This window comes from Aulonocara stuartgranti, assembly GCF_965226115.1.
Source record: "Aulonocara stuartgranti genome assembly, chromosome: 11".
In the NCBI taxonomy this organism is placed as follows: domain Eukaryota; kingdom Metazoa; phylum Chordata; class Actinopteri; order Cichliformes; family Cichlidae; genus Aulonocara; species Aulonocara stuartgranti.
In genome coordinates, this window is record NC_138947.1 from 13,387,218 (window position 1) to 13,412,303 (window position 25,086).

At 41.7% G+C, this 25,086-nt stretch overlaps 1 protein-coding gene across 1 annotated transcript in view; it reads left to right on the plus strand.

The window, feature by feature from the left end:
* The window catches only part of cers2b (ceramide synthase 2b), a 31,950-nt gene extending 7,004 nt beyond the window's left edge, over positions 1-24,946 (plus strand). Inside the window, exons 2-11 of the mRNA XM_082553114.1 lie at positions 13,279-13,452; positions 14,324-14,441; positions 14,548-14,666; positions 17,762-17,819; positions 18,034-18,084; positions 18,825-18,917; positions 20,673-20,801; positions 21,832-21,938; positions 22,051-22,204; positions 22,455-24,946. Coding sequence (XP_082409240.1) covers positions 13,280-13,452; positions 14,324-14,441; positions 14,548-14,666; positions 17,762-17,819; positions 18,034-18,084; positions 18,825-18,917; positions 20,673-20,801; positions 21,832-21,938; positions 22,051-22,204; positions 22,455-22,610 — 1,158 coding nt within the window. The 5' untranslated portion in view covers position 13,279 and the 3' untranslated portion in view covers positions 22,611-24,946. The remainder of the gene's footprint in view (positions 1-13,278; positions 13,453-14,323; positions 14,442-14,547; positions 14,667-17,761; positions 17,820-18,033; positions 18,085-18,824; positions 18,918-20,672; positions 20,802-21,831; positions 21,939-22,050; positions 22,205-22,454) is intronic.
* The last annotated feature ends 140 nt before the right edge of the window (positions 24,947-25,086 follow it).

Here is a 25,086-nt window from a genome sequence, read left to right on the forward strand (position 1 = left end):
CAGACCACAGCGACCTCCCTGAACAGGGTCCAGTAACCATCACAGTGGCAGATATCCAAGAAAGGGTCTCCAGTATGAAGAGTTGGACAGCACCAGGGCCCGACATGGTTCACGCCTACTGGCTGAAGAAGCTAACTGCACTCCACGAGCGTCTGGCAGCACAAATGAACCAGCTGCTAGTTAACGAGAGACACCCGGAATGGCTAACTGAAGGCCGGACGGTCCTGATCCCCAAGGACCCCAAGAAGGGACCGGTCCCCTCCAACTACCGACCAATAACCTGCCTCAGTACTACATGGAAGCTCCTGTCAGGCATCATATCGGCTAAGATGAACAGGCACATGGGTCAATACATGAGCGGGACACAGAAAGGAATTGGCAAGAATACCAGAGGCGCAAAACACCAGCTACTGGTAGACAGAACAATCAGCCGAGACTGCAAGACCAGACTGACCAACCTGTGCACTGCCTGGATTGATTACAAGAAGGCCTATGACTCAATGCCCCACAGCTGGATACTGGAATGCCTAGAATTGTACAAGATCAATGGGACCCTAAGAGCCTTCATCAGGAACTCAATAGGGATGTGGCGTACAACACTAGAGGCCAACTCCAAGCCCATAGCACAAGTCACCATCAAGTGCGGGATCTACCAAGGAGATGCTCTGTCCCCACTGCTGTTCTGCATAGGCCTGAACCCCCTCAGTGAGATCATTAACAAGACTGGCTACGGATACCGACTACGGAACGGAGCAGTTGTCAGCCACCTCCTGTACATGGATGACATCAAGCTGTATGCCAAGAGTGAACGAGACATCGATTCACTGATCCACACTACCAGGCTATACAGCAATGACATTGGAATGTCGTTCGGACTGGAGAAGTGTAGTCGGATGGTAACAAAGAGAGGGAAGGTAGTCAGAACTGAGGGGATTGAACTACCAGAAGGCAACATTGCAGACATAGAGGACAGTTACAAGTACTTGGGGATCCCGCAGGCGAATGGGAACCATGAAGAGGCCGCTAGAAAAGCTGCAACCACCAAGTACCTGCAGAGGGTCAGGCAAGTCCTGAGGAGTCAGCTGAATGGTAAGAACAAGATCCGGGCCATCAACACGTACGCCCTGCCCGTGATCAGGTACCCTGCTGGGGTAATAGGCTGGCCAAAGGAGGAGATAGAAGCCACTGACATAAAGACAAGAAAGCTCCTTACCATGCATGGAGGGTTTCACCCCAAGTCCAGCACCCTGAGGCTGTACGCTAAGTGGAAGGAAGGGGGCCGGGGACTGGTGAGTGTCAGCACCACAGTCCAGGATGAGACAACGAACATCCAAGAATACATTGGGAAGATGGCCCCAACTGACCGAGTGCTCAGTGAATACCTCAGGCAGCAGAAACCCAAGAAAGAGGAGGGAGACGAGGAACCATCATGGAAGGACAGAGCCCTGCACGGTATGTACCACCGGCAGATAGAGGAGGTGGCTGATATCCAGAAATCCTACCAGTGGCTGGACAAAGCTGGACTGAAAGACAGCACAGAGGCACTAATCATGGCAGCACAAGAACAAGCTCTGAGCACAAGATCCATAGAGGCTGGGGTCTATCACACCAGGCAAGACCCCAGGTGCAGGCTGTGTAAAGATGCCCCAGAGACAATCCAGCACATAACAGCAGGGTGCAAGATGCTAGCAGGCAAGGCATACATGGAACGCCATAACCAAGTGGCCGGCATAGTGTACAGGAACATCTGTGCGGAGTATAACCTGGAAGTCCCGAGGTCAAAATGGGAGATGCCCCCAAGGGTGGTGGAGAATGACCGAGCTAAGATCCTGTGGGACTTCCAGATACAGACGGACAAAATGGTGGTGGCTAACCAACCGGACATAGTGGTGGTAGACAAACAGAAGAAGACGGCCGTAGTGATCGATGTAGCGGTTCCGAATGACAGCAATATCAGGAAGAAGGAACACGAGAAGCTGGAGAAATACCAAGGGCTCAGAGAAGAGCTCGAGAGGATGTGGAGGGTGAAGGTAACGGTGGTCCCCGTGGTAATCGGAGCACTAGGTGCGGTGACTCCCAAGATAGGCGAGTGGCTCCAGCAGATCCCGGGAACAACATCGGAGATCTCTGTCCAGAAGAGCGCAGTCCTGGGAACAGCTAAGATACTGCGCAGGACCCTCAAGCTCCCAGGCCTCTGGTAGAGGACCCGAGCTTGAAGGATAAACCGCCCGCAGGGGCGTGCTGGGTGTTTTTTATATATATATATATATATAACATAGATTGTTCAAACTGCTGCCTTCATGCAGGTGCTACGGAGTGGTGTTTACTAAAAACCAGCTGCCACAGACACAGTTTCTTGCCCCAGTTTGCCACTCTGATGAACACTGTGAAATCAGCCACTTTTATATCATTCTGGTCATATGCACGTTGTCTAGTTCTTTTCTCCGCTGTCTATGGTATACTATATATGGGGATGATCTCTAGCTATATGCATAAAATGTGATTGGGCGGAGCAGCGATGTCCATCACAGCCAATGTATTTGAGACGGAAGGGTAACATGGCCGCTTCCACAAAACGGTATCTGCTTCTGTGTATTTTTAATGGATTAATTCTAAGTTTATGAGAATGATTACATTTTTTTGGAAGATTTAATTACACACATTTAATTTCGTTTAGGGTCATCTACTGATCGGAAGGTTCGTGGTTCGATCCCCGGCTCCCCCAATGTGCATGCCAAATATTCTTGGGCAAGATAGTAACCCACTAACCCCAAGTTGCTCTCCAGTGCATTCATTGGAGTATGAATGTGTGTGAGGTAGAAAGCACTTACAAAGCATAGGAGAAAGTGCTTGTGTGAATTGGTGAATGTGGCATGTTATATAAAGTGCTTTGAGTGCTCTGGGAGAGTAGAAAAGTGCTATATAAGAATCAGTCCATTTACCATTTACACTTATCAGTGTTTACACTAATTTACACTAATAATCAATTTACTTTTCTGATTTTATTAGTTGGAAGGCACTCAACTTGGGAGTGACATGACTCCCAGCTATTGCATTTGTGTCTATTTGCGCTGCCATTAGGATATGCTGAGTAAAGGATTGACTCTGATGATTTGCTTCCATGCAGTCCTCTAAAAAAAAAACTGTGCCTAGTCTTTCAGGATTGACATTGTGCGTAGATGAAATGCTGATTGGTTGAAAAAGTGGGCTTGTAAAGGAAAAGGAGTGACAGTGGAGTTCACTAGGAAGAGGGAGAAACACCATCAAAGATCAAAAAAGCAGCATGAGTACCACAAACAGTGGCCGCACTGGACAGTTTTCATTATTTTTAATGCCTGGTTTCGCTTCCCCATAAAGAAGATCTTTGTCTATTATCTCCTTAGTGGGAGGAGCTAAACTAAAGGAACAACAACACCACAAACATGACCAAGCAAGAGTAGCCCTCAGACTAGGTGCAAAGCATGTAGATAGGGTCTGCAAATTTCTGTGTAGAACCAACATAGAGCTATGCCAGCCCCCCTTCCGGGTTATGATGATGTCACAATTACTGTGACCATAAGCGCTGCTTTAGATAGGCTGCTTCTAGCCTGTGCCACACTGTTGGTTGATGACCATCTGTAACTTTTTTGAAGGATTTCACGCAGCAGTTAATTTAAATGATTAATCAGTCATCCAATTAATAACTGCTGTGCTGCTCTTACAGACTGAATTTTTGCATCCATCCAAGTTAAACATCACAGAAGTCCAACAGCAGAGAAAATAAAAGACAATGCAGTTTTTCATTAACCTCAGCCTAACCTGGACAGATAACAGCTGTCAGCTGTCAATGATTACCTCTTCTTCTTCCAAACTGTTCAATGAGTAATCAGTAATTCTGTTGTCTGTTTTTGAGCGTCCTATATGTCCAGAGGGCAAACCGCTTGGCCTCAGCGAGAGCGCTGTGCTTGCTCAAAGGGGCCGAATTGAACTGTGAGGAGAAGAAAATCAGTATGACGATGTCCCCACACCACCTGAACAAGCCTGTTCAAATCAGTCTGCTGCCTGATTGAACGGTCTCATCAATAATTCATCAGTGTCACAGATCAGTGTCGGTGGTACTAAAACCGAGCGACTTGTGATCTCTATCTAACACACAGACTGCGTGACAGTGATGAAACGTTGAGCTGTCCGTCTGTTTTAGGATGATTTCGCATTTTCTTACACGTAAAAGATATAATTCACATTTATGCTTTTTTGTGTTTCTTTATTTGCTACGTCTAATAAAAATATCTATTTTAAAAAGCTATTTTTTTATCCAGTGTAAGGATGTGTAAAATGTGAACAATGTGTATGACTCACCCTGAAAACTCTCTGGCCCAGAATATCCAAAGCATGACCTGAGTTACAGCTAATGAACCATGTGCAGAAAGCATGTCAGCCTCCTGAACTGCCACTTCATCCCACAATGTGTGCATTCAGGTTTTCATGGTTTGTACTGCGATTCCTAATCCGTAGCTGTGACCTGGACCATAACACATAAACAGTGTATATAGGGAGGCTTGACATACTGTATTTAGTCCACGGCTGAAATGAAAGTATTTGAAGAGTTTGAGTTGCAAAAAAATTGTATGAATCCAACACTGCGCTACAATTAGGGGTTGATATTAGGGTTTGCCTGATTATCAGCCCAGCAGATTATGTGGCCTGATAATCTACTCTGGTCTCATAACAAAACACAAACTGTCTCGTGTTTATATGACAGTATGCCTTTGCAATTAATGTATTTTAATATGTCCGCAGCATCTATGCTGTCCACACTGTCTAGCAGGTTATGTGTCCCCTTGACAGCAAAGAAAACTGAGTTTTAAAAAAGGTGCCAGCCTTTGCATTTTATCCTGAACCACTATTTTTTTCCTAAACCTAACCAAGTAGTTTTGCTGGTAGAACATAACCAAGTGGTTTTTAATTCCTTAACCTAGAAATCTGTCATGTGCAGGGCTCAAAATGTGGACTTTTCTGCCCTTTTAAGTCTTCTTGCCAAAGCTTTGTTTCCAAAGGTCAGAAAAGACGTCAGGTCCGATTATTTCTCCAGTACTTGTAAGTGACGAGGCTTCCCTGGTTCTGGTTATTTGTTCTTGGTGGCTTATAAACCTGTTGGGAATGGACAAATGTAAATTATGCATAGCACAATAATAAAATCATCAATCAATTAATAATTAAGAGTGGTGAGTATAAATTATGTGTGTATGAACTCGAATCAGTACTTAAAACACCATATAGATGAAAAAACGTTGTGCCCAGAAATAGAAGATAATTAGATTAGATGTTGTGACTATGCCAAAGGGCAGGACAGAGGTGCAGTGGTGAGCAGTGTTTCTTCACAGCAAGAAGGTTCTGGGTTCAGACCTGCTGACCTTTCTGGGTTGAGTTTGCAGGATTTCTTTGTGGCTGTGTGGTTTTCTTCCGAAAATCCAAACACATCAATGTGAGCTTTGTTATTAGTTGACTGCATGCGTGAACTGTGACAGACTCGGGACCTTTTGCCTATATCAGACCCTTAAAATCATAGATGATGTTTTCCTCAATATCTGTAGAGATAATTTTTTCAATATGGCTTAACACCGTCCCCACCAATGATGACGTATCATGCGATTATGATAAAAATGTAACTTCATCCATCTGTCCATCTACATATATACATGGATAGATCTTCAGTGTAAAGTCAATATCAGATTTACAGCAGTCTAAATTTAGGAAATTCATTAAATAACTTAAACAGAGAATAAGCATTGAGCAAACACTTAGTGCCAAGTGACTGAGATGTAACTCAATATCCTTATCAAACCAGTTGTAATAAATCACCAGGCCCAGCAGTTTATGAGCCTTTAACTATGAAGTGACCAAGGTTTTTTTATCAACTAATGAGTGGGATAGTTTATATTTTACACATTATTACTTTATCATACGTAAACTGTTTTGTTTATCAGTGATAGATATTGTATAACCTGTTTATATTCTAATTACAAATTTCTAACATTTTTATGTTAAAAAAGTTTAAAACTAATCCTGCGAAAAAGATTTATTTAGTGAATCCTTGTGTGTTTCCTTTTACAAAAACACAGTATTTGTGTGAGTAATACCAGGAAAAAATACATGCTAAACTTTAAAGTATGTTGGAATGAATTGTGTACTGCAGTATGCTGTATATAAATATAGATGAACTGGTGATACTTTGATCAGCAACGTATTATAGATAAGCTACTATTTCATCCTTTTTTTTTTAAACTTCCATATGGTTGTTTAAAATAAAAACAGCCACTTTTTTTTAAAGATATATAATATTTAAAATATACTATATGGGCAAAAGTACTGGGCCACCAACACATTACAGCGACAGGAGCTGCTTAGCCAGGGAAACCCATGTCTTGAAGCTCCTGGCGTTCAGTTTTTGTGCTGATGTTAATGTCAGTGGAGGTTTCAATTCCACAGTTATTGAGTCTGCAGTTTGTTAGTGATTTTTACTCACTTGGCGACCCCTCTCTGTAACTTTATGTGGTCTTCCACTTTGTGGTTGAATTCCTGTAGTTACTAAACACTTCCACTTTTCAATAAAACTATTTACAGCTACTGGTGGAAAATCTAGGAAGGAAGAAATTTCACAAACTGCCTTTTTACAACAGTGACATCCTGTTAAGTACCACATTTGAATTTAGTTTAGCTTTTCAGAACAACCCATGTTTAAAAAAATGTCCAACAGCAGAACTCCAGTCTTTTCAATTTTGCTAGAATTACCTTCAGTGTACCATTCTTTCTGGTTTCCAATAGTAGTTTTTATAGCTTATCGTGTGAGTGATCCATTCATTCACTTCATAGTTAAAGGCTTAGTTTTATTTATATAGTGCCAAATCCCAACAACAGTTGCCTCAATGTGCTTTATTTTGTTAAATCCCCCCAAGAGCAGTGGGGGAAGGAAACAGTGGGAAGGAAAACCCCCCTTTTAACAGGAAGAAACCTCCGGTAAAACCGAGCTCAGGGAGGGGCGACCATCTGCCACGACAGGTGTGGGGTGAGGGGAGGAAGACCTGAAAGCTGAAGGCTCTGCCTCCCATTCTACTTTTAAATACTCCAAGAACTGTCTGAGACTGAAGTGCTTTAATGGGGTGATACGATACTATGAGGTCTTTAAGATAAGAGGAGGCCTGATTATTCAAGACTTTTACATTTGATTTTGGATTTTCATTTGCTGTTGAATGTGTCATGTGTGGATGGATATGAGTAAATGAATGGTTGTACAATCATAGGTGGCTTGGTACAAGTGACTCACAGTTAGAGCACATCACTACTGTCTTGTGACTTATGTTCCTCTGGCTGATTCAGCCCTCCACCATCCAGAAAAGGCTGACTGTAAATCTCCATGAGATGTTCTTAATCTGTGGAGATGAATGGGAAATCTGGAGTGCTTCCTTTGTGTGGTGGCAGCATGTTTACATTCCCCAAACTTTCCTGTACTCTGTACCAGGAACCAGTGAGTGTCTGTGTAGGTTTTTGCTAAAATTTCTGAGAAACTACATCACTTGTTTGAAAACCCAGGATCCAGGAAAATATAAAAAGAAACAGCAGTGACAGCTGGTGAACTGAGAGAGCTGTTGATAATCACCAAACATGCTTGTACTGTACATTCATTGTCAGAAAAACAGAAGGAAAGGGACATACACAGACAACTTCCTTTTCCCTCCCCTGCCAGAGGCTTCCTTTATTTTTATTGGACCATTAAAATGGTCAGAGTCTGATCATGTGACCCAGTGAGCCAATAGCATGAAGGGTTAGGAAAGCTGTGGGGGGGAAAGTGCTTTAACATGCTGAATTCACTGCATGAACTCAACAAGTCACCCTAAAAATACCCTCTGGGATCCTAAGCTGAACTCACCACATACTGCTACAATAATGAGAAATTAAAAGAACTTTGTTCCCCCCTTTGTTTGCTTTTGTGTGTATGTGTTTGGTGAACTAATCACAGCGGACACACTCATAAACAGTGTTTAGTCATTTTTAATTATAGGAAATCACATATTTATACAGGGGAATAAGTGCCCTCTGCTCTTTTGGCCATCCGTAGTGATGCTCAGAAGCTCATTTAGTTATCGGATTTCAATGAGATTACACCGTTGTTGTTGTTGTTGTTGTTGTTGTTTTTATATAATGGAGCCGGACATGCATGCAAAAACCCTGCTCAGCGAAGCTCTTAAGATCTGGCAGCGCACTCTGGGAGAAGTGAGATGTAGGGCTACCGAAGTGGAAGAGCTGGCAAAGTGACCAGGAAAAATATGTCACCCTTCCCATCCACCACTACCTGTGTTAAAAGAAGGGGGGTGGTGGGGTGCGAGAAGGGGCAGCCCAATGCTCAGTCAGCCGTGCTCCTGCAACAGGAAACTGGGGCCATGACTAACACGACATGATGAGGAAAATAACTGAAGCACTCAACCATGAGACGTAGCCAACAGTGTCAGTGAGCTGCAGTTTACATGAAGTGAAGCTGAATTTCTTGAACTAGTTATGAAGTTAAACATAAAAGATCATTTATGGCTTTTCTGTTGCAGATGAAAAAATCTAAATAATCAGGAAAATTGTGGAATCATGAAACTAAAGAAACTTGTCTTTATTTAAGAGAAGACTTGAACTTAATTATAATCCAAATGGAAAAACTGAATAAATTAATAATTAACTGAGCTAAAACTCCCGCGGTCTGTCTGGGAGTGAATCTGGAGTTTTATTGAGGGGCAACAGGAAAGGGAAAGGATGTGCTGAATAGCAAAAAAAAAGGAGAAGGAGTCTTGCAACACAGAAAGTGGCACAATGTTTGTTTTAGTAATTGATAATAGCTGAAATTATAACTGTAGTGGTGTTTTCATTTTCCCAAAGTCTGTGTGATTAAGTGGAATAATTATGAGCTTATCAGCTGCTACTTTTGGCTGCTCCTAAAGCCTGTGACTATGGGAGAAATACCTGCAGGTGAGCAACAGAGGTAACTACCAATGAAAGCAAAGAATACTGTTGATTGGCATATGATCTGCTCATTAAATACGTGAAAGTCATTCTACATCAAGGGCCACATACTGCCCACTTTCTTAAGTGGGTCAGATCAGTGAAAGTGGAAAATATGTGCCCACATTTTCCAAACCTGTCAAGTGGGCGGATTTGGCGTCTTTGCCGACTCAATTCTGGGCTTTATGTTTGACACCCCTATATTAGAGTGTTACCTGGGCAACCAGAGGTTTGGCTGTCCGTTGACGACAAGCTAGCAGCTTCGAGCAAATCGCTTCCAGTGTGTTTATTTCGATCCCAATTACAAATCGATTTGTGTCTCCTCCTGGGGTCAAACTAGGAATCTTTCACGTGTTTAAATATGTAAACAACTTCTAATCAGTCTGATGAGTTCAGTACACCAATAAAAGGCCAGTAGAGGAAGGAGATCAGTCAAACAGTACACTTCTTCTTTATATGACAAATGCTGGATTAATAATAGATAATCAGTAATAGAAAAACTGCATACTTTCCAGTTTCCATCTGTTGGTCAGGAGAAACAAGTAATGTTTAGATGTCCCCTTTGTATCCATTTAATGGGTGTTTTCCACATTATAAGGGTGTAACTTAAAGAAAAGGCGCTTATTTATTTCTCAGAGAAACTCTTTTTCTGCTCTGATATTAAAGTATTTCATGTGAGCTCTTATCAGAAACGTTAAAACCAAACACAGCTCCAAACACAGATAAGGACATGCTAAAAAATTTATGAACCGCACAGTTGTTTTACTGCTTCTGCTTCTCTTTCTGTAAAACTCTATCAAAATTAATGGCTAAGTAGGGTTTAGGCTGTAAATTTTAAAGATAGTCATGACAAGGAGGCATTACACATGGTTTTGGCTCTCTAAGCTAAGGAGGGAATCCTTTTCAAATAACTGGCTGGGAGCAGCAGGGTGGGGATGGGAGTGGGGATGAAGTGGTTACGAGGTTTTGGCATTCACAGCTGCAGTTGTTGGGAGGGGAGTTACTGTAGATCTGCAGGGGGACACCGGAGATAGAGTGCTTTGGGGCGCCCCCGCTGCTCAGCACTTACGACTGACTCATGACTCACGTCCCACAGATATTCATTCAAACCTCTTTACACTCTCTCTTTCTGCCACTCCCTGAACTTTGCATCAGAAATATTCAGCTATGTACTGTCTGAGGAGAAAGTGCTGCCCTCGACTAAGCACATGTGGAGGGAGAGATTTGCTTAGTTGTTGCTCTGCCTTTTCCTCTCCTGTGAGGGCCTCTTGACTTCTATGCATTTTGTATTTGCTCTGTTATATGCATGGTAAGAAACACACAGGAAGGCTTCCGCATAGGGGGAAATCATCCAATTCTCCAAATTATGTATCCGATTACAGTTGTCCTCCTATATACATAGCCAGGGATGTATAGTGGGTGCGTGTATAGCCAGTCTATAGACCACATAAGGGCAAAATATGGCCTGAGGGCTGGGAGAGGCTCACAAACCATCTCAGTCCAGCCCATGACATCCTCATGGGAAAACAAGAAAAAACACCCCCAAATCATTAAGAGCCAGCATTATACTAAGAAATGAGAGTCCTGCAACTCAGACATGTTTTCACTGATGTAAGATAATGTAAGTGTTCTAATAGCACTTTAATTTTATGTTAGTTACGGGTGAGGTGCTTGGCCATTGAGGATGGGTTGGAGTAGAGGTGTTGCTCCTTCACACTGAAAGGAGCAAGTTGAGGTGATATTCACAATCTCTAACTAGAATGCCTTGTTGATGACATGATTCAGACATGTCAGGCTGGGAGGAGACCCCAGCAAGAGCTCAAAATGCCGCTGACATCCTGAAATATGTACAAAAGCAGCCGCACCACCAGCTCATCATCGCTTGATGTCAACATTTTCCACAAAAACACAGCATGTTCGGTTTGTAAATTTGTTACACGATAAGTTCAAACCTGGGAAATTCTGATTTTCATGTCGCTTTTTTACAACACTCGGTGTGTAATGCCCTTAAAATTCCCACTCAAACTCTGATAGGTGCATCAGGGGTTAAGCATCTACCTGAGGATACTTCACAGTGCAGATTGGAGGAATCAAGCCACCTAACTTCTGATTGGCAGGCCCCTGATAATTGCCACCCATATAACAATAATTAAAAAAGACTAGAAGTAACAGTGGAACTAATAAAAACGAAACTTTTTGAAACAGTAAAAACTGAACTGAGACAAATAAACCCACTCTCGAAACTGACTCAAACTAAACTGGAAGAAACAAAGAAAGATTCAAAATGAAATAAAAATTAAAAATGATGAAAAATTACAAAACTTTTTAGCTCAGTTATTCAGAGTTTACCTCTTTGCTTGCTCATCCCTGCTTATGGATACAGATTTTAGGAAGAACAATATCACTGTACTTGAAAGAGATGCTCATTTATGAAAGATCAACATTCCTACTCTCACTAGTAGTGAGATATAGGAGAAATGCTCTGTTATTAAAGCTCTTGGAACTTTAATAATAGAGAAGTGATCATATTTTAACGTAACAAATTTATTAGTAAAATGTGCAGAAATTACTCTACTGCAGCTGTTCATGAGGGAATCTCCCACATCAGCAGATATTTCCTTCAAAATGACTCAGAAAGGCATATTTTTAGAAAACGTATTTACTTTTAAATGAGCAACAGAAGTAGCAGCATGCTCCTTTAGTCTCTGTTGGGTCCGTTTGGGTTGTTGTGTTTTTTACATCTTAAACCAAATTACTTTTAAAGGGATTTTAGTTTAAAAGATAATTGATAAAAATAAAATCATGAAAGCTCAGCTGAAGCTGCAGCTTGCTCCTAACATGTTAAATATTTTTTGTAAGATGGTCATATCCTCAGTCAGAACATCTTTAAGTGGTAACATTCTGATAAAGCAAACCTCCTAAAAGTTTTTCTGTTCGGCTCATGGAAACAAATACGCACAAACACTGTAAACAACCTGTTGTTTTCTCAGCCAGCGTCATGTCTACATTCGGTTGTATTCTCTTTTTTCACTGGGCTGTTTTCTTTAGAGTAACGCATTGAACTAGAGCAGGGCGATATGACCAAAAATATTTATCACGATATACATTTGAAAATTTACAATAACGATATAACTGACGATATAATTGACACTAGACAAAATACTTTACAACTCCACAACTTTATTAGTGCAAGAAACCCCATCAATGTATTTTCACTTAAACAAGCAGCTGTTTTTTATGTGCATTACAGTTATATAAAAATTTAACAGTGCAAATGCAAATTCCTTGCTGACAGTTTAACCATTTCCAGTGGAAATTGGCCGACATATCCTGAGCATAACCATGTATAATATCCACAAAACTTAAAAAGAGGTTATACACACACAATACGGTAATATTATGTTGAAGCACAGTACGTATCACTCCGCGAGGCGCCTGCCTACGATAGCCGTAATGCTCCGACAATCCATCAAGCGGTGCGGGTTCGTAGCTTAGCAAAGTCCCACTAAAACATTTGACAGATTTTCGAGTGCCGTGTACATAAAATCATTTCGAGGTCAGTAAACACAACCAGAATTCATACATAAGGCGCACGGGATTATAAGGGGCACTGTCGATTTTCAGAAAAATCAAAGGATTGATTTTAAGTGTGCTGTATTTTCCGAAAAACACGGTAATAACAACGGCCCGCTAGCATGCTCTACCAAAAATAGTGCTTTGTTGTGTATCTGACGGACGAAAGCCAAACCAGTTCCACACCACTGTAGTTGCAGCATTTTTACAAACCAATTCTGATTCATCCGTTTCATTCAACGATCCACTTTCGCCCTTCTCATTCTGCGTCGCCGCCATGCTTTTTCCACCATGTGTGTATGAAAACAAAGGCACTGCGCATGCCCATATTCTATCGCGATATTTCATTTTCTTATTGTTGCCCAACATTATACCGGTATTACCGTGAACGGTATGATATGGCCCAGCCCTACATTGAACATACTGTAGGAGCCGTGGTTAAAACTGGCTCCACTGCCCAGCAGCTTCTCTTCAAATAGATTTCCACCAGGATTGTGATGGGATATTATTTCAAAAATATAGGTGTGACCTGCGAGTTTTAGCAACCATCCAGCTGTCTTTTCTTCACCTATTTTTACACCAACAAACTTTAGGGTTTGCGGGTCTAAATGATAGCTATTGTATTGTAGCTTGGGTTACACGCTGTTTGAAAGTGTTGACTCCGTTTGTGTCCGTGTGCTTCAGGATGTTGTCGGAGCTCAGTGAGTGGTTCTGGCAGGAGCGGCGGTGGTTTCCGGAGGGCCTGGGCTGGGCTGACCTGGAGGATCGGGATGGACGAGTGTACGCCAAGGCCCGCGACTTGTGGGTGGCGCTGCCCATTGCCCTCATATTCCTCATTATCCGTCAGATCTTTGAAAGGTCGATCCATTTTTCACTCTGTCTTATTCTATCTCAGACATTTACCTTTAATGCGTTTATGCATTTCTTTATGTCTTTAATCTCTCCTGACTTTGTATTCAGTTAGTTTATGCTTTTTTCCCCTCAGTAGTTACTTAATCCTTCTTTTGTTGTGCCCAGATCTATGATGAATAAATTCCCATTGTTTCTTCAGCTGTTATTGTTTTCCACATAAGTGTGCAAACAGCGTTCCTGTTTCCAGGAGCTAATCAGCGTTCATCTGTGTTTCCCTGCTAATGCCAGGAGACTCTGTTCCTCATTGTTTTTCATGTCTACCTCCTATTCAGCCACAGAACTGTCAGAATATACAATAAAAGAAACAGTGTAATCAAGACAACACATTTAAAAAAAATATATATATAATAATAATAATAATAATAATGGATACTTTATTGATCCCCATGGGGAAATTACTTGTTTTTCTCTGCATTTGACCCATTCACTCTGTGAAGCAGTGGGCAGCCCACTAAGCAGGCGCCCGGGGAGCAGTGTGTAGGGACGTAGGGACGGTACCTTGCTCAGGGGTACCTCAGGGTAGCCGTTAAGTGGATTCGAACCGCCGACCTTCCGATCATGGGGCGACCACTTTACCTACTGAGCTATCCCTGCCCCATATATATATATATATATATATATATATATATATATATATATATATATATATATATATATATATATATATATATATATATATATATATATATATATATATATATATGTGTGTGTGTGTGTATATAATAGCTTGAATATCGGATTATATAATATTTAATAATCACACCTATGCTTCCTTTCTTTGTCACTGTTTTTTAATCCCAACATGTCACAATTGCAGGATGGTGGCCACGCCTCTGGCCTCGCTGCTCGGGGTTGAAGACACGGTGCGGCTCAAGGTCCCACACAACCCCACACTGGAGTCCTACTACTGTAACATTACCAAAAACCCCACACAGGTAGATACCTCTGGCCTTCTATTGCAACATCACAAAGGCTCTAATGCAGCTCTCGACTGAATCACTGGGAAAATAATCAAATCTGACCTCTTTGTGCTGTTCTCAGTCTTCAGTAGCAAGTCTTTGCAAGAAGACTGGCTACTCAGAAAGACAAGTGCAGCGATGGTTCAGGAGACGAAGGAACCAGGACAGACCGAGTCTGCTCAAAAAGTTTCGCGAGGCCAGGTATGCATCCGTGCTCTTCTAAACATATATGACTGCTGTAGAGTCCAGAGAGTGTTCCTCTGGCAATATGAGCACATTTCTGAGGGCAAACGTAGCCCTCTATTTCTGCACTCATTGCAATGTTGCCCCTGCTCTCCACACGCACACACTCACACATCCAACCATGCTTATTAGCACAGGGCCTTTGCAGCTGGGGCTCTGTCACCACTGTTGGTTATTTTTATTTGTAAGCCAACATTTACTGTAACAGAAGCCGAGTTAAACCAACAGCCTGATTACAAGGCTATTGAGGCCAGCTACTACCAGCTGACAGGATTCACAGATACGTACAGTACAATAGACAGCAGATAACATGATACCGATACTAGTACTGACAGCATGCAGATATACTGTCCACTGATATGGATGCAGAGAAATCCTATGGTTATATTATCCCATGTGTCCTGTTTGTAAGTCTTTCATGATCTGTTGGCTTGGGTGTTGTTTATGTTTGATGCAGATCTGTGAAAGCTTTTAACTCAAAAGATCAGTTTACCATTTTTACCCAGAAAACGGTGGACACGCTGTGTACAGTGGATGAAAAAGTCACTGTAATAAAGAGTGAGACAGAAATACAGTTTGTACCCACCACAGGGTCTCTGTAGCTTCTCTGGAGCCTCTGATTGCATCACTCATGAGATGGAGTTGTAGGGGAAGTATTACAGCTTTGTTTTTTCCTACAAAGCTCAAAAGACATGACATTTTTCAGTGCACGCTCACCCTGGAAACCCTTTTCAAACCCGGTTCTCTCACACCCTTTATTTCCGTCAGTTCTTGGTAAAGACATAAATGACATTAATGATGGCACTTCCTGCAGAGATGTTGCTGATAAATATGAAAATTACAAAACTGTAAGTGTAAAATCAGGAGGCTCCAATATTAGGGCTGTGCGATATGACCAAAATCTCATATCCCGATATAAGAATTCTATCGTCCAGATAACAATATAAATCACAAAAATGTAACATTTTCTGTAAATTCTGTGAATCTCGGGAAGCTCGTGTTGCATGAAGTGTTTCCAGCTGCGCGTCATGTAGCTGGAGTCGAGTGTTTTAACCGATGCATGAAACTATACATTTTTAGACATAAGTTGCCGCTGCCGTTTTCTTTATGAGTATTTATTACACGGCGTGCTGCTGGGAAAAGCCTGTTCTAACGTTTATTTTTTAGCACCTGGCGGCTCTTTTTTTAAATTCTCATCCGTAAATAATCTGCTCTTTCACGTGATTCAGTTTATTTTGAAAAGTCTCAACAGGATCTTGAGCTTTATTGTGAAAGGTTTATGTGGAACATAAACAAGCAGACACGCGATGCTGTTACCGTCGTTGTTGCTAACCACAACGCATAAAAACAGGCGCTTGTCCGTCAGTAGTGTGATTATATAAAATATAAGAGAAAGAGAGAACTTTAAGAAATTAATATAGCCACTACAGTGACCATCAAAACGATGAAAAAATATTGGCGTAAACAGTTTATTTTGCGACACCACGAAACAAACGACAGCGTAAAATGAAACGATAGACGTTTTTATATCGTCATGCGATATATATCGTTATATCGAACAGCCCTAACCGATATGTTTGCCAAGTATTCGGATGGGTTGAAGTTGAACCTGTTTGTTCCCTGAAGAAACTCATTTGTTTCATTACATTTGCATTACTTAGCCGTACGTCATGCGTTAGCAACATAAAGCTTAAGCTGTAGTCAAAGTCTCTTCCACTCAAATCTTTAATGAAGTCACAGGCATGATCTGTATTTTACTGTTTAAGTATTAGCTCAAAGAAACAATAGAACACCTGCCTGAAGCCGCTGGAAATGGAGTCTGCAGTGCTTTAAGCCTGACTGCTCATCAGCATTTTTGTTACTTGTTCAAAATCAGGCTTTGGCTGCTTGGCTGGAGTCACCATACACTCAGCTTTAACCTCACTCTTTCTTTGCCGCTTTAGCTTTGGTTTAGCTTATTGCACATGTTTTCAGGAGTTGATGTCACGTTAAGAGCAGTTGTTTCTGGGCGGGCTGTGCTTTACACTTTAGCGGCACATTTTTGTCCTTTGGTGCCAGAAAAATGAAAATAATAGTTTTCTGTATCCCACCTCCCTTCACATGAACTGAAGTGATCTGATTTAAGTGGAAGTGCAGAAAACAGCATGTTTTATGATTTTTTTTCTTTGTGTCTGCCTATCACACACATCATTAAAGAGCTTTTGTAACACAAATTCGATTAGTAACTGTGATGTGATGCTGAATTTGTGTGTGTCACAACAGCTTTAAGTGGGCTAAATGCTCAAAAATAGCTTAAAATAGCTTTTGAAGTGATTTTGTTTTCCTGGTACACATGATGGGAAAAATAACTACAAAAACCAAACAAATAAAGCAAATAATATTTATTGTCAGGTATGGGCCAAGCATTTACATTATTTCAGCCAATTTACAGTGATGTGTGTGCATATGTGATGTGTGGGTGTGTATGTGTGGGTGTGTGCAGGCGTGCATGTGACTGCATGCTTGTCGCTCTCTGGTCATGGTGTGTCTTTCACTATGCGGGCTACAGCGTAAAGGCATTTTTCTTGTGAATCGATGTATTGTGGATGTGCACACAACAGGCTTTCTGTATCTCTCCCTTATTCCCCCCACTGGGGTATCTCCCACACTCCCACTCCTTCTCTGTATCTGTGTCTCTGCTGCAGCGTTTTCTGTAGCGTCTTCTCATTACACCTGTATGAGCAGTGACAATGACTTATCACTGTCTCCAGTACAGGGTGTTGTCTAGTGGCTCTCATTGTCTGTTATCACATATTTGACTGTGTCTGTGTCTCTGTGTGTGCATTTGTGTGTTCCCGCGTGTGTGTGTTGTGTTTGACATTATCAGCAGATTTTCCAGGCAGTTCACGCAGCCTGGCATCTCTCTTTAACTTGTGTGTTTGTGACTGTAAGCGAGAATTTGTGTGTGTGTGAGTGAGATGCATTTATGTGTCTGCTGGTAGAAAATGTGCCTACTGTCTTTCCTCATTGACTGAGTAGAAAGTGTGTTTGTATGTGTGTGTGTTCTCTTGCAGTTGGAGATTTACCTTTTACCTTCTTGCTTTCATTGCTGGCCTGGCCGCCCTCATCGATGTGAGTACTGCCATGTTAACCTCGACCACTCCTCTTCCTCCTCTCATGCTTTTATGTATATTCATGACCTGTCCAGCCTTTTCCTTTGCCGTGATAACCTTACCTCTCGCGCTGTCAGAGGGGGAAGCATTGACTCATCCTTGTGCTGAGTCAGTTGTTATAAATACACCTGTCGTGTTTTGCTGTCTCATTCCCATCCTGCATGTCCTTCCAGAAACCTTGGCTGTATGACCTGAAGGAGATGTGGCAAGACTTTCCTGTGCTGGTACGTCTCTAGAATCACTAAGTACAATAAATGCACTGCGTATCTGTTCATTAAATTAAGCTCCAGAACAAAAAGGTCCTGGAAGGTAATAAAGTTTCTCCCTGCCTGTCCTGAAATGATGGAAGCAACATGTCTAGAGTGGCTTTTCTTCGTTTCGGTTTCACTTTAGATTTGATTAGTTATAGTGTTAGTTTTAGTGTCTTTAATGGGTGACATTTGTCAAGGTCAGATTTAAGGACTTTAAAGCAGGTGTTTTAACATAAACACTTCTCTCACAGTCTCACTGACGATCCCAGACTCTGTGAATATCTGTGCCAAAAGATCCTCAGGCTTTTTATTTTGGTTTAGTAAACTATACTCCCTCGGTTGGGATGCGTGACACATATAGATTCAGCTGATACTGGATTGGAGCCTCTTTTGTCTTTAGAATTGCCTTAATTTTTCTTAGCCTGAATTCACCAAGATGCTGGAGGCATTCCTCAGAGATTTTGGTCTATATTGACATAATATCTTCACACAGTTGCTGTGACAATCATGCAGCTTGGATGTGTTAACTGGCACTCTCTGAAGTTAAACCAGACATTAGTCATTTTTAAATTTACACCAAAATCAATTTCATCAGAGAACATTTAGAAGGTTAATCTGTAATATAGGAAAAAGTACAGCCCCACTTCCCAGTAGTGATTTGCACAAACTGTTATATTGACTTTAAAATTAACGATCTGTATCCTCCCCTTCAGACTCTCTTGCCGTCCCAATATTGGTACTATATGATTGAACTGGGTTTCTATGGATCTCTACTCTTCAGCGTCGCCTCTGATGTCAAACGCAAAGTAAGTGAATTTATCTCAAGAACACAAAGATTTTCTTTATTTAGGAGTACAAAGGATTTGAACAGGAAAAGGAGGAAAGACATCCTCCCAACCATTCATCCATCAATTTTTTGCTGCTTGTCCAGTCTGGATGACAGAGTCAGCAGCCTAAGCAGAGATATCCAGACCGTTTGCCCCCCAGCCACCTCCTCCAGTTCTTCCAGTGGAGCACAAAGACATTGCTAAGCGAGCCAAGGTTTGCCCTGGAGCCCCCTCCAGGTGGGACATGACCAGAATACCTCACATAGATGGTGCCCAGGAGGTATCCTATTCAGATGGAACCACCTCAACTGGCGCTTTTCAGTATGGGGGAGTAGCGACTGTTCTTTGAGCTCCTTACCCTACCTTTAAGGGAGAGCCCAGCCACCCTTCGGAGGGAGCTCATTCTCATTATTTTGGTCACTACCCAGAGGTCGTGACCATTGGTGACTGACTAGTAAATACACAGCTTCGTGTTCATGTTCAGCTCCTTCTGCTGTGTACAGCATTCGCACATCACTGCAATCTCCTGCACCACTCTTCCCTCACTTGTGTACAAGACCCTGATACACTTAAACTCCTCTATCTGAGGCAGTAACTCAGTCCTGTCCTGGAGTGGGTGCTCCACGCTTTTCCAATTGAGAACTTTGGGAACACATCAGACTTTGAAGTGCTAATTCTCATCCCATATGCTTCACACTCACGCTCAAACATTCCTCCAGAATCCTAAGGTTGACTGACAGACAGACTCTCCTCTGTCAGTTAGTCTGTTAGTTTAGTGGAGTGTGACTCCCCTGAAGTTGGAACACTCTCCAGTCCCCCTTCTTAAAGAGGGGGTAAGACAGTAAGACAGTCCCAAATCAATGTCCCCAACTTCCATACAGTGCAGAGACGTATCAGCGACAACATTTCCACAACAGTTAGAACCTTGAGAAACTCAGAGAGAATCTCATCCCGTGGTCCATGAGACTAAGTCATACTGAACCCAGCTAAGCCCTATGATCTAAGGGCTAAGGGTGAGCCCATCGACCAGTCCTGCCTCCGGGGCTCCAGTAACCCCAATGCAGGTGAGGTAATGTGGCTCCATAAGCATCTTGTGAATCACACTTGGCCTGAACTTTCACCTAGAACCAATTTGCCTTGGCAGACCCTACTGGGGACAAATTTTGACAACGTGGCATTTAGGATTATTAGGGCAGACAAACCCCTTTACCATGATAAGGTGGTGGTTCAAGGAGAGGGGGCATGCAAAATGAGTATGTCATTTGTGCAGACACAGCCACTATTGAATCTGTGTGGATATAGCATCATAATTCTGCACACAAGGCTGACAAAGAGTCTTTCGTCACTCTTCTCTGATCAGTTTCACATCTGGCATGGACTGTGAGTGGACATTAGGCTGCTGTGACACGTGTGTGTGTGTTTCAGTGTGCCTTTGTGTGACATGTGTGCGTGTGTATTGTGCGCCTTTGAGTGTGTTTGGCTTGGACTTTGCTCAGCCTGGTCAGCTGAGCACAGTGGGGTAAAAACTTTTGCCAAACTCTTTCACAGTGTGTTTCAGCAGCACAAAGTCTAACCCAGATAATGTTAAGCTGGATGTACTTGCATTCTCATGTACCTGGTTAAAAAATAGTGCACGGTTATATATATATGTGTTCTGTTTCATGTACACGGCATTAATTCAAAAGCATCTTTACCCCCCCCCACCACCACCACCATCTATCTCCCCCTCTCCAGGACTTCAAGGAGCAGATAGTTCACCATGTAGCAACAATCCTCCTCATCAGCTTCTCCTGGTGTGTTAACTACATCCGTTGTGGAACTCTCATCATGCTGGTGCACGACTCCTCCGATTACCTCCTCGAGGTAAAGCCTCACCTCATTTTATACACTGATGGAAAGCACGTGCCCAAAATCAACTAACCTGTAGCTCGACATATATTTACATCCTGTCATCCTGGAGATATTTTACTCCGTGAGGTGTGAGAACTGTGTTTGAATGTTGCACAGTTTGCACTGATGTCATTTATCCCTACCACCACTAAGCAGGATGTTTTGGCCTTTGAGTATTCTGATGTTTTTACACTGATCACATACTGCCCCCTGTGGAGGAAAGTGCAATTTAAGTATTATTTGTGGGATATAAACACTTTAGACTTTCATTAATTAGCATGGTTTTTATCAGGTAATAGAAATATTTGTAACCTGTTGCTTTTTTTTCTTTTTCTGTTTTTTTATTCGGGTCATTCCCTTAAGCATTAAATGTATTTTAGTTTGTCAAAGGACCATAAATAGCAGGAATGTGATACTGACTCTTTGCCAAAGACTGTATAAGTGGTGAACATAGATGCCATGAAGTCACCCACTGTTAGCAAAGTCCAGTTAAAAGTTAGGAAGATTTTATCTGAGTGTTTGCCAGACGCAACGAGCGAGGGGTGGAGCTTACTGTGAAAATGGGGGACAAAGCACACAAATCATTAGCCAATAATCTGACACATAATTTATAAAATGAACTTCATGCTTTATTCAGCATGGTTTGAAGTTACTGGCCGAGACCATAAAACCACCAGAAAAGTGTCACTGAGGTCACAGAGGAAGAAATCTGAAGACCAGAAGTCTTTTTGTAATCACAGGATCGCCCCCTGCTGGCCTTTAAAGAGAATGCGTGTTTAAAGCGCTTTCACTTTAGCCTCTGAATCTTTTACAGATGCATTGGCTAAGTTCCTCCTTTATACCACGAATACTCTTTGGTTTTATTACATGCGGGTCATTCATGCAGTCAAGCCCAAGAGGACCCATTTACAAACAGAAAAAGCTATGAATGAAGTTTAAATGCTTTTTTTCCCCCAGAAACTTTCCCCTTTTGATAATTTATTTTTATCTTTTCCACTAACAGTCTGCAAAGATGTTCAACTATGCTGGGTGGAGAAATGCCTGTAACTACATTTTCATTGTATTTGCTGCAGTCTTCATTGTCACCCGCCTTGTTATCTTCCCCTTCTGGTAAGCACACACACATACATATACACAGATTTGAGACAGTCATTTTGACTGCTGCAGTATACCACTGTTTGTCGTGCTTCACTCTCCTTAATCCTCGCCGTTTCTCTTGCAGGATTATTTACTGCACGTGGGTGTATCCAGTCACCATCTATAAGCCATTCTTCGGCTACTACTTTTTCAATGGGCTGCTGATGACTCTGCAGTGTCTACATATCTTCTGGGCCATTCTCATTATACGCATAGCAATCCGATTCCTCACCAACAATGTAAGCAAACCAAAAGAGATCAATTAGGTCAAACAGGAAAAACTAAATAATGCTGCAAAACATTTATTTCTGTGAGTCAAATTTGCACATACTCTCTTCTGAAAAGCTGCAAATCAAAAATGAATAAGGCGTTTGAAAGTCTGAGTTTGTTCTGACACTCTGCAGAGCTCCAGGAGAGCATGAGCAGGAGGTCTCCCCGATTAATGATGATGTTTATATATTTTCATGAGCTTTTCCTCGTGTTCTTCAGGAAAAAGTGGATGATGAAAGAAGCGACAAAGATGAAACAGACGAATCAGAAGAGGAGGGCGACGAGGAGGCAGGAGAGAAAAAGCATATGAAGAAAAATGGCCCGGTGCAGAATGGTCACACAGTCCACAACAACAATCACCGCAAGAGGCAGTGAAATTAAAGTCACGGGATGGAGAAACATGAGAAGGACTTATATCCCTCAGTAGAGGAGCAGGAGGGAGGGACCAGTGATTCCCTAAAACCCAGAACAGCGGGTATCTGAGGAAATTTGGCACTGTTACTTTTACACAACACACATTCATGTTTTTTTAGAGGGCACAGAGATCCAGCAGATGACATACACTACATTAAGTGGCACGGCTCTTCGCTTTGTCATCAGAGGAAAAAAATGTATCACTGCCTTTTGTTTGATGTTAGTCCCAAACGTTTTCAATGAGACGGGGAAGAAAAAATGGAGAAGAGCAAAGTTTGGAGAAGACAGATGAGGGGGCGGAGGAGGTGATGCTGCTTCTACTTTAGCTTTCATGTTCTGACTGTGTGCCTTAGAGCCAGCTGACGGCTACGAAAAAGCCATTTTAAAGCCTTCTGCTTTGAAATTGAGTTGCTTTATTCTTTGTTTGCTTTTTACTAACAGAACAAAACAACTGAAAGTGGGTTATGTGAAGGTGACACAATAGGGCATTTATTTCCCCTAGGTTTCTGTCTATGCAACTATCCGTTCAGCTATTGCAATGTCTTTGCACAAAAGTACAGAGTCTCTCATATAAAGTAATAACCTGCAGTAGGACTGTGCTCCTCTGCTCTCCGGTGTGGTTTGTGCCATTTGTAAAGTGTTCTGGTTTGAGTTTAGTAATCAGCAAGATTTTTTTTTAAAGGGGGGGCCTATCGTGCTGGTCCATATTTTCTGTCATAAACTTTTAATAATGGATGTTCACATTAAACATTAAACAAGTTTCAGATAATGAGGTCTGTGCATGTGCAGGCATTCCCTGTGAGCCAAAAGCTCAGACTTTGCGTTACTCTAAATGCTCTATTTCAGGTAGTTTTTTCTACCCCTGCATCTGTGTGATGTCACAAAGAGAGGCTATCCCTAATATGGTAATCTTGGGCACACAGCTCTACCCACTTAGTGTTAAAATCTTTTGTTTACAAGAGGCAGCCAATCAGAAGAAAGCTGGCTCATACCTGATTTATGGCACTGTGTTAAAAGTGTGACCTAGCCAAAAACCTCAGAAACTGCAACACATCTGTTTGGCAGTGATACGCAGTGTAAACTTAGCATGCTGTTAGCACAAGGATAAAGCATTAGTTGAACAGCATCTAATAGGCCTTAATTGTATCTAGCTTGTCCCTTATACTATTACAAATATCTAGTATTGTGCCAGATTTATTAGCTCGGTTTTACTCATGTTGACAGTGACAGTGCCCGAGTATGAACGCGAGCATCACCCGCTGCAGTGGAGATTCAGCGCAGTACTATAAACCATGCTTCAAAGGGACCTGGCAGGGAGCTAAAACCGCTTCTTTCAAGATAACCCATGATTATTCTGAACTGTGAATCATGCAAAGCTCCTCTAGCAGAGTCCCAAGAATAAAAATATGGTGCTGGAAAAGAGCATAATATGTCCCCTTTTAACTTCTGTTCATTCCTAATCCACTAAGGCTCACTTTGTACAATTCCTGCTTCCAGTAGAGTCATCTCCAGAGTTCAACAGTTCTTTGGTGTTTAGGCTATAAAAGAGCCAGAAATGAATATAAACTCCGATAGAAAACTTGAACTAACTGCTAAATAACTTTTTCCTCTCTTCTTCAGCTCAAGCAGTTTTGCATTGACGATGCCACCCACTGAAGAGCGATGACTCAATGCGAATGGGCGTTGCTCTGTTGAAATGCTGGAGTTTCATTAAGTACAGTGGAGCAGGACGGTTTCGCAATTTCAGATTTCCCGAGGTCACTGCCCAATAGTCTGGGTTCTGATTGTTAACCCGGCTGCAAATTTAAAGTGTTGATCTGAGTAAATTTTTTAAGTATCATTCTGGGTATTAAATGTGTTTACAGGTATGTTCTTTGAAACTTTTATTTTGTTTTAGTTTTTAGATGAAATCATGAAATGAGTGTTACAGAGTTTTGTTGCTCTAAAGCTTTGTATGTCAAGTGCCTTATCTGTAATGTATGGGAAGCTCTCCTTGTCTTCATGCCCTCTCCTTTTCTTTCCTGTTTCCACCTCACATCATAGATCCAACCTGCTACATGCTCTCACGTCTTCTCTTCTTTATAAAATGCCTTCCTTTCAAACTCACCCTCATTCCACTACCACGTTCTTTTTAACTAACCCCCAACCAACCAGCAGCCTCTCTTCCCCAGTGATACAGAAGAAACAGCTGTGTCCTAATTACAGTGTTATTATTATTTTTTTGTCTGTTTTTTTGTTTAATGATGCCTAAGTATTGTTATTAATGGTAAAATCAAAGATCATGAATCACAATGAAACCAAGTTGAATTTGTGGTTATTTTCGCATTCATCACGGCTAATCCTAAGTAAATCAGTCCTTTTATAATAAGAGTATATTATATATACAAGGGGGTCACACTCATTTTTAATTACATCGTGGACAATATAAATTCATTTT